Source organism: Misgurnus anguillicaudatus, chromosome 24 (assembly GCF_027580225.2).
Source record: "Misgurnus anguillicaudatus chromosome 24, ASM2758022v2, whole genome shotgun sequence".
NCBI classification, from domain to species: Eukaryota; Metazoa; Chordata; class Actinopteri; order Cypriniformes; family Cobitidae; genus Misgurnus; species Misgurnus anguillicaudatus.
The window spans coordinates 6,100,001-6,110,000 of record NC_073360.2 but is presented as its reverse complement, the minus strand read 5'-3'; the positions used below and the strand labels follow the sequence as shown (position 1 = coordinate 6,110,000).

Genomic DNA, 10,000 nt, shown 5'->3' with positions numbered 1-10,000 from the left:
CGGCATGGTTGCCTCAACGGCTACAACAATGACACGATGCTGTGGTGCACTCCCTGTCACTGAAAAGCTGCCAGCGTCCCTGGGTGGGCTCGAACCACCAACCTTTCGGTTAACAGCCGAACGCGCTAACCGATTGCGCCACAGAGACGGACAAGAGAGGAGTGTGGGATGGCGGAGGACGGATCAGAGGGCTGTTTGACAGCGAGCGACAAGGATAACGCGAAGAATGGAGTCCTAATGGTGTACACAGGAGAGCTTATTTCCTGGGAACCAACAATTCCAACAGAAATGCAAAGCGACGCCTCGGTCAGGATTTTTATAGAGGTCACTTGGCCTGGGGCTGCGATGTAAAGCTCCAAAGAGAAAAGCAGCTTACACGCCCAACGTGGGGCTCGAACCCACGACCCTGAGATTAAGAGTCTCATGCTCTACCGACTGAGCTAAAGCTGGGGAACAATAGTCTGGAGGGAGGGGGGGAGAAGGAGAAAAGAAGGGGAAGAAGGGGGGAAGAAAAATGAAGAAATCGCCGGTTCGATCCCCGACTGGAACATGCAAAGCATACATGAATTAATGCAAACTATTTCAATTGCTATGAATCAAATATAGTTTAAAAACGGATACAAAAAGAATTGGTAAGAATAAGAATGCTTTGTTTGCTTAACAGTAATAAAAATAAGAATATGATACTACTACTTCTACTGCTTATAATAATAATAACAAACCTTTATATCTAAGAAATGTTTCTGACAATCACTTCTCCCACCCTGTGGACATGTCTGCTATACAAATCTGTCCCTTTTTCTTGTAATTTTAATGGTTTGTTGCAATAATAAAAATAAAAATTTGATACTACTTCTGCTTATAATAATAATAAACCTTTATATCAAATAAATGTTTTTGACACACCCTGTGAATCTGTCTGGAATATGATCATGTCCCTTTCTTGTAATTTTAATATCTGTGTGAGTTTGTAAAAAGTTTTCCAGATAGGTATGATAGAAAAAAGCCAAAGGATACTGTTGTAGAAATAAAGTTCTTTTTATTTTTATAACAAACACCTTCTCTCTCACATAAACACAACTTTATCAAAAAAGCTTTAAGCTTATTTATATGGGTTAAATGATCAAATGTGAAAAGCAAATGAACAAATTAGCTTTTCAGAGGGTGAACAAATGACCCTAACAGAGGTGTACGCAAGCAAGCACACACACATAGCATTTTAAATGAACAAATTATTATTTTTTATCTGCCCTCTTCTTCTTCATCTCCTCCCTCCATTGGTCAAGTGGCATAACAGCAGTCAGGGGACAGTAAATGTGGCCATAATACTGGCTGTGGCCAGTATCTTTGTTCTGGGGCTGGTGGCACAGACTGCACTTGTTTTTGTCCACAGTGCGGACGTAGGGCCTCCGAGCAGGTGGTGGGGAGGGAATGGGGCCAGCTGGAGCAATCTGCCGGATGACAGGAACTGGACATAAAAACACAAACGGGGCAAATGCAGGACTGGGGTTGGGAACAACAGGTAATGGAGCAGAATCAGCAGGGAACAACTGCCTTGGTCGGAAAACCTTTGGAGGAGGGGGGTGCGGGGCTGGAACTGCAGACTTTCGCTTGTCCACTGCCTTTCCCACTGTGCTTGCTGGCAGGTGGTAGCGGTGTTGGGGACCAAGCTGTGGGGGGGCTGTAGTGGGGCGAGTCTGTCCAGGCGGGAGAGGCCTAGCAGCAATAGGAATGGGGGCTGGCAAGTTCACACCCTGAAGCAGGATGGCACATTCTTGCCTCTTTAGCCGCTTCTTGTGCCATTGATTTAAAGTTGTTTGATTCACCTGAAACAATTGCAGGGTGGTATTCTCCATCACAGTCCCATTGCCCAGGACCAGCTGCCGGATCTTGCTGTAGTCCCTCAGAATTAGAGTCCATCTTGTTACAGCATGATTTCCTATTTTTTTGGGGCTCCTGTGAATATCACAGAGTTTAACAAAGATAGACTCTACCAGGCGGCAACAGTCTGGCCACTGGGCAGGGGATCCTGTTGACCCAAGGACGCAACGGGTCATGCTATCCACACCAGGTGTGAATTCAGGCTTGGTTTTTGAGCACCTGAAGCGTCCTGTTGTAAGATTCACCTGGTGCCGGGCAGCATATGCCACTCTCTGCTGGTCATATGGAAGCAGGCTTTGCCATAGGGCAATGATGGTACTGGCCTGCTGGTGGCTCAGAGTTTGACCAGATTCCATCCTAAGCCCCACCAAGTAGCTTGCAAGGTTGTCCACTCTATCTATCCCTGGTACACTGCGTTCATCCACAGCCTGGTAAAATATAAGAGTGAATCAATGTTAAAAAGATACAATATCACAGGCAGAACAACAGCACAACTAGCACAATGTACTTGTCACAAAAATTCTTACCAGTGGTTTCTCAGGGACTGGTTGCACTGCTGGGGGAGCAGTGGCTACGGAGACAGTGAGGGTGGTCGGGAGAGGAAGGACGGAGGCGTAGGTGGTTGTGGCGGATGGAGCAGAGGTGGCGTAGGTCATCATGGCAGATGGACCAGACGTGATGTAGGTGGTCGTGAAGGATGGACCAGAGGTGGTGTAGGTGGTCGTGGAGGATGGACCAGAGGCGGCGTAGGTGCTTGTGGAGGATGGCGAAGAGGTGGCGTAGGTCATTATGTCGGAAGGACCAAACGTGGCGTAGGTGGTTGTGGAGGATGGCGCAGAGGTGGTGTAGGTCATCATGGCGGATGGACCAGACGTGGCATAGGTGGTCATGGACGATGGCCCAGAGGTGGTGTAGGTGGTCGTGGAGGATGGACCAGAGGCGGCGTAAAACTGAAAAAAGGGGAAAAACATGTTTATGGAATTTAACCTATCTTGTTTACTTTGCTTTTTATGAATCTATTTACTCTTTAGATTGTATTAATGGTATTTTGTTTGTTTCTATTTTTCTTTTTATTGCGCTATACAAATAAAGTTAAAGGGATAGTTCACTTTAAAATGAAAATTCTGTCATCATTTACTCATCCTCATGTTGTTCTAAACACAAAAGAAGATATTTTGATAAATGATGGTAAACACACAGAAGTAAGTGACCATAGACTTCCATAGTAGGAAAAAAATATTTTGGAAGTATTGTGATAAATGACTAAGAAAATATTTTGATAAATGATGGTAAGCACACGGTTGACGGTACCCATTACATACCATCATTTTTTTATTCCTAATATGGAAGTCTATGGTCGCTTACTGCTGTGTGGTTACTATCATTTCTCAAAATATCTTCTTTTGTGTTCATTAGAAAAAATAAATTCATACAGGTTAAGAACAACATGAGGATGAGTAAATGATGACAGAATTTTCGTTTTAAAGTGAACTATTCCTTTAATAGTGCTATACAAATAATACTACTTGAACTGTTATTATTAAGAATAGTTACCAGTTGTTGATTAGGTGCTGCTGTAGTGGTGTTAGCAGACCCAGTCTGGGCAGAGGCAGGAGTGCTGGCAACGCTGGTCGTGGCGGGTGATGAGCCAGAGGACAGGTCCAGCGCCTCAATAGTGGGATCCAGGTTGAGGTCCAAACTGATATCTCCGAAGCCCTCATCCTCCAACTCCTCCTCTGTGCCCACATCCTCCAACATCTGATCTGTCACCTCAGAGTCAGGATCCAAATCCTGTAAGGCCTGCCCTGTTTGACGGTACAGGTAATCTATACCTATGAGTTCACCTGGGACAGACAGGAGAACACAGTTAGAAGGAAATAAAAAAATATATATATATATAAATATTATATATTTTTATGCAATATAAAAAGCAATTTAAAGTTGAAACTCACCAGTATAGACAGATGGTGGCTGAAAAGATGGTGCAAGCTCTCTTCCAAGTACCTTAACACTTTGGGTGTTGACACAGTGCATCAGGTCCCCGGAGTAGCTTAACATGGATGGAGGTTTGCCTGCCAGAGATGCCATTTTACGGTCTTGATTCCATCTGTTCAGGCCTTCCAGGAGGTACAGCTGGAAATTCAAGCTGTTGGCACTTGTTCCTTTAGACAAGATCAATAACTTTACATTACTTTTTTGTGCTATGCTATTGAAAGCCATTCATTGTGTCACCCTTAATATTTCTGATGAATAATGATTTATACTGACCTGGAATGAACCTGTTCAGATGGAGATGAAAGGACTCCAGTGATGTGGAGCCCCTTGCACATCTGTAATTTGGCAGCACAATACCAATTTTGGTGGTGGTGCCGGTCTGTGTGTAGAGCAGCACACCTGGTTCGTCCTGAATGCACTTTACGTGCTTCTTCTGGAGTTGCCAGATGTTCTGCATCCTCTGCTGGTCCAAAAGAGGGACACCAAGAAGGTCTCGACCCTTTACCCCCATCAGCTCACTGAGGAGGTGCTCAATCATCAAGATGGTCTGCTTCTCTCCTCTTGTCCGCCTTCGGCAGTGCAGGGCCAATTCCTCCTTGGTGATCCGTTGATCCACCATATTGTCGGTGATGTTAGGGATACCTTCATGTCTCAGCTGCTCCCTCTTGGCCTGCCTCAGCAGAGACACATCCCCACTGTCCCATTCAAAAATACAGGAAGACATGCGTGCCATTAAAATGGGGTAAAGAGGATGTGCATCCTTAGTGCACCCAGCTGCCAGTCGCCGCATGAAGTGGTAGATGTCCAGCTTCACCACCAAGTCTGGCCACCCACCAAATCGCTGCTTGAGCTTGGTCTGCCCAGTGCCCTCCCGACAGCAATCGCAGTCCACATAAAGGAGCTGAGGCGGAGCCACACCTGCATCAGTGTACCTCCGGATGAGGTCAGCTGCCATTCGGTCCAGGGCTGGACCCTCCTGAGCTGTCAGAACACTAATGAGGATTTGGCCCACCTCATTGCTGACAGATGTTAGCCACAATGCTGTCCCCTTTGCAAACCCCGACAGCTTCTTTGTGATCTGTAATTACACAGAAAAGACAGTGAGTGATGCTTTATTCACTCACTCTCAATTATTTATACAGTTATGCAAAAATAATGTGAAATATAAGTAAATAAAGTGCAGAAATTTTATAAATAGATTTTATTTTCTTATTTCAAATGTATTGAAAACATTACACATTCAATTGCAAATCAAAGCATAAACAAAATTATTATGTCTGTCTTGTTCTTTTAAAGGGAAGCAAAGAAAATGAATATTAAGCTGTTCAAAAAAATAGAAGTGTCAACACTTATAAACTGAAGAAATTTCTTAAGATTAAACTTCACTTTAAGCTAATGAATTACAAATATTTAGTTGCATAACCACTGTTGTTGATAACTGCTGCACATCTGTGTCAAAATAACCAATACTGCCTTTACTGTGTACTGTTGCTTGAATTCAGTACACGGGGGACCCCTGAGGTTCTGTCAATTACCACTAGACCCCAAAATAACAATTGTACTCTTATCAGGCCACAAAATGTTACACTATTTTTCTTTGGGCCAGGGCTGATGTGATTCTGCAGATGTCTTTATTTTAACACAGATATTTTACAAGAGCTTATTGCAAACTTTGCATCATAAACTTTGCTGCATTTCTTTATACGCAAGGATGGAATGGTCCATTTTACTGCGAAATTCAGCAGCAGATGTATTTTATAACAATGGGTGAAACATGTGCAGGAGCAAAATAATTTCCAATGCAGAAATATTACTACGAATAACAGTGGTTTATCAGGTTACTGATGTTGCACTGCTATTTTTTTGTACATAATATTTTATGGAACATTACTTACGTATTTTAGGTCAGTGCTACTACTAATGGTGTATTTGCAATTCTTTTTATTGAAATGTAAAAAAGTAGTTACCTTTTTGGTGGAGTCCATCTTCAGGATGCATCCATATGTGGAGGTTATGCTGGCTTTAATGTGGTCAATCCTGCACAAGATATCTCGCCCATAAACAGCCAGCATCCACCTGTGGGAGGGGATAGTTTCAGGCTCAGGTGGCTCCTGAAACCTCACAGGAAGCAGGCTTGGCTGGGAGGTGAAGTCTGAGCAGGCACCAAGGTATCGGCAAAGGCGCTTCAGCCACTCTTCGCTGTGGTTCTCCCGCAGCTGCCTCACTAAGCGAGAAGGGCTGTTGCCCAGGGCCCTCTCCCTGAGGAACCTTATGACCCACATGTCACAGGCATACCTGAATGAAACAAAGTGAAAGAGAGACAGAAAGACACAAACATTAAAACCAGCTCATCTCAATTGTGTTTTAAATGACAAAACAGTTGTTACACAAGCTAAATAATCTCAGTATACTCACTTTCGAGTTAGGATCAGCCTAAATTCCAGTCTGTGAGCTGAGTCCAGCTGGTCCAAGATGGCCTTGTTGGTGGAAATGAAGGCCGCTTTGCACCCACTGCACCAGAGAGTCTCTGTGATCATAAGATAAAAGCGGTCCACATCCAGAACCTGGCGGGCTCTCTTGTGTGCCCCATAGCCTGTGAGCTGTCTCCCACACACAGGACAGGACAGCCTGACCTTCCAGAGGTGGTATGGCATCCAGAGTAGAAGCCTGTGTGTAAAGAAACGCTCTGGAGCGGGGCCTTGGTGATAGATCAGAGCTGGCTCTGGTGGATCATACCACAGCTTCAGGTCGGTACGAAGCCGATGTTGCTTCCACAAAGCTGCTGAAATCCACTTCTGATCCTGTAGTGGTATTGTTTTCATCAACTTTGTGGGAAGCCATCCAGACTCTGAACCTGGAGCGGTCACCCTATCCTCGGCAGGTTGGACAGAGGATCCAGCCACAAATGGAGCAGCAGAGGAAACACAGGTGGAGCTGATCACAGGGGTGAGAGGAGCAGAGGACGTCCCAGAAGAGGCCGCGGCTGATACTTCCTATTGTAATAAAAAAAAGACAAACACATAGACATGATTACAAGCCACTTATGAGGAATGTAGCATATTTATGTGATCCAATAATTTTAGTGTGAAGAAAACGATTAAATTAAAGAGTTTCTCACAACACTGGAAGCAGCTCCTGGACCACAGGAAGAAGAGGTTGCTTCAGACACAGAAGAAGGAGGAAGAGACAGGGGGGAGACGGTCTGAATATACAGCCTGGGACTGCGAGCAGGAGATGGTGTCCTAGGTGCAGGGCTGGGCAATGCAGAAGTGCTAACAGGCTGCAAGATTAAGAGATGGCAGTTTACAATTTTGAATGAAATAATCTATCATTATCAGGTATTGCAGTAACGATGATTAGATAAACTCTGCATATCTTTATGGAATGAAATGTCTTTTTTTTACTATACCTTGGTTGCATGCGTCCTTGCAACACCTAGATTTGGCTTTAAAGCTGCACCATGGACACCACCAAACCGCGGCTTTGTAAACTGACAAAAAGAAATTAGTAACATTATGTGAAGCATACACAGTGATAAAATGCTATAAAATATGATAACATAAATATCTGCAAAGGCATGCATTTACCGATGCCAAAGTTAAAGTAGGCTTTAAAGGTGCCTTTCCAGATGTTGTTTCTGACTGCCCTGGTGTTACAGGTGGTGACGTGGATGGTGTGGATGACACAGGGGCCAAACTGGAATGCTACAATTTCACAGAAAAGGAAATTAAATTCAAAAATAAACAAAACACCATCAACACATCACAGTTTTATGAAACACTTCTTATACCTTTTTTGTATGGAAACCACAGTCACATGTCTGTGTCCCCCCAAACAGAGACATTTGCCCCCTGTGTTGCAGTGGACACTTCTCAATCTGTAACATATGACAGTGAATCATAACTACCTCTTCCCTCTAAATATGACATTCTTTCTTGTGTTTATATACATGTCCAACTTTACCTTTTGATACAGGTCATGCCATTTCTTCTGCCGTGGTGCCGGTCTGTTTCCCGCCTCAGAAGGCCAGACCCCCTGTGTGGCAAATCTGCGCAGGCGGGCCATCCATTCACCCTCACTCATAGCCCTGTGCTTCTTGTGCTTGGAAGCCATCTTCCAATAAAAGATAGCGTGTGGCAAAATACAAAGTTTATGACTATTCAATAGAACTGAGTAGTTAATCAATTTCATACATTTTTTTTAAATAGCATATATTTAATCTCAGTGTTTTATTACAAGGTTATAGTTTGATATTTGGGAGGAAGGGATAATGTGGTGGTGTGTGGGTAAAATATGCCATAACTCAAAAAATCCTGATTATTGCATACCATTTCAATTACATAGGCTTACCCTTATGAAAATTAACCATGGTTTAACTACAGTTAAAACCATGGTAACCACAAAATAACCATGGTTTTGACAATCGTGGTTTTCCAAAACCATAGTTAAACCATGGTTAGTGTAATAAAACCATGGTTTTGCTGATTGTAATAAATACACCAAAAAAACATGCTTACTACACTTTCACCACAATAAAAGCATGGTTATTTTCACACCCCTTACGAAAATTAACCATGCTTTTACTACAGCTAAAACCAAGAAGCCATGGTTACTGTAGTAAAACCATGGTAACCACAAATAACCATGGTTTTCACAATTATGGTTTTCCAAAACCATGGTTTTGCTGATAGTAATCAATACACACAAAAGTAAACATGGTTACTACACTTTTACCACAATAAAACCTAACGTTAGGTTCATTTTCATAAGGAACAATTAGCCTAACTTACATAATGTTTACTATCGATTAGCCCAGTAAACAAGCCTCATATTACGTTATAAAACGTCAGCTATTTTTAGCCAACTTAATGTACGCATATCAACGTAATAACGTGAATTATTCACGATAGTAATTATATCGATATAAACATGTAAAACTGTAAAAGTAATGAAACTGGCCGCTACTTGATCTCTAAGTTACATAAATAAGACGTTTATCTGTGTAACTTACACGTAAAACGTTAGCTAATTAGCCAATTAACTAAATATAACACACAAAAAAACTAAATATAACACCATTATTGGCTTCTTACCTCTAGTTGGAAACGTGAAATTCAAAGTAAATCCGGGACAACTTTCTTTCTAAACTGCTGGAAACCGCTGGCGATGCTCCGCCAGGTAGATGGAAACGATGCAGTGATTGGTTGTCAGCAAAGGCAAGGAGACGACGATTTCGGAAATTGACTTTATTGATTGGCTGAACTGTGAGGTAAAGATACACATACTGATACGTGATTGATGCATATACGTATAAAAAAGTTGAAAATGGATGATAGTGACTGGCTGTCAACAGAGGCAATGATGGGATTAGGCTTTATTGATTGGCTGTGACAAAGTTGGAAAGATGCTAACAGTGATATGTGATTGGATGGCAATAGACAGTCTCTCGTTCTCCCGGCACCGCTAGCCGGGCCTAACGCTGTGTCGTTTGTTGGCTGGCTGATCGCAAGGCGTTCCCTTCTTGAAGAAACAGCACAAACAGATGCCTTGCATGTTGCACGGGTAAAGGCAAGCTCAGGCTACGTGGCTTCTGGCTGGAGTTTTCTATAGCAGGCAGAATAATTAAGGTCCGCTGCAAAACCTCTTGCTCGCAGGCGAGTCTGTGTTCGTTGCAGATGCTGATGCTTGTTGTTTTTGAGCAGAACATCGATGCGACCCGGGCACATCTCGAGCAGTCACAGATGCTGCTATTTTTCAGACCTGTTTAATATTCTTGCCAGTTGATCTTGAAGTGGGTCCAGCTAATCACGGTGCCGACGGTATAAACGGAGAAAGATCGATCAAGTTCTCGCATGAATTCATGAGGAAACGTTTTTGTCCATTGGTCGTGACTGCCTCTTCACCATTGGTCTTTCAGTTTGTGCGCCTCGTAAGCGGTGTGTTGTGTAGCATGCGCACAACCACGTTAAAAATGACGGATGACAAGACCCTTGTTGTGTGAGCGCTACAGCACTTCAGTCAGTCTTACATTCCTGTAGCGTGAGCTTTCGATAAGACAATTTCCTCTTTCAGTCACGCATACAATTGGCTTTCGGCTTAGGCTTGGATGTTGTCCTTTGGATGG

The 10,000-nt window shown here is 43.2% G+C and overlaps 1 protein-coding gene, 2 long non-coding RNA genes and 2 other non-coding genes across 5 annotated transcripts; all 5 read right to left on the bottom strand.

Annotated features, from left to right (window-relative positions):
- Nucleotides 1-74: 74 nt before the first annotated feature.
- On the bottom strand, nt 75-148 carry trnan-guu (transfer RNA asparagine (anticodon GUU)). Its single transcript has one exon. It is a non-coding gene; the product is annotated as a tRNA-Asn (tRNA).
- A 229-nt stretch (nt 149-377) lies between these two features.
- On the bottom strand, nt 378-452 carry trnak-cuu (transfer RNA lysine (anticodon CUU)). Its single transcript has one exon. It is a non-coding gene; the product is annotated as a tRNA-Lys (tRNA).
- Nucleotides 453-1,033: 581 nt separating this feature from the next.
- Nucleotides 1,034-2,688, bottom strand: LOC141361655 (uncharacterized). Its single transcript, XM_073863246.1, has 2 exons — nt 2,409-2,688; nt 1,034-2,309 (listed from the first exon to the last, which is right to left on the bottom strand). Exons 1-2 carry the CDS (start codon nt 2,667-2,669, stop codon nt 1,236-1,238), a joined length of 1,335 nt encoding a protein of 444 aa, XP_073719347.1. The 5' UTR covers nt 2,670-2,688; the 3' UTR covers nt 1,034-1,235.
- A 4,008-nt stretch (nt 2,689-6,696) lies between these two features.
- LOC141361424 (uncharacterized) lies at nt 6,697-7,578 on the bottom strand. The gene is made up of 4 exons (XR_012367483.1): nt 7,464-7,578; nt 7,286-7,366; nt 6,995-7,156; nt 6,697-6,869 (listed from the first exon to the last, which is right to left on the bottom strand). It is a non-coding gene; the product is annotated as an uncharacterized lncRNA (long non-coding RNA).
- Nucleotides 7,579-7,666: 88 nt separating this feature from the next.
- LOC141361767 (uncharacterized) lies at nt 7,667-9,343 on the bottom strand. Its single transcript, XR_012367951.1, has 3 exons — nt 8,970-9,343; nt 7,840-7,989; nt 7,667-7,753 (listed from the first exon to the last, which is right to left on the bottom strand). It is a non-coding gene; the product is annotated as an uncharacterized lncRNA (long non-coding RNA).
- Between the last annotated feature and the right edge of the window lie 657 nt (nt 9,344-10,000).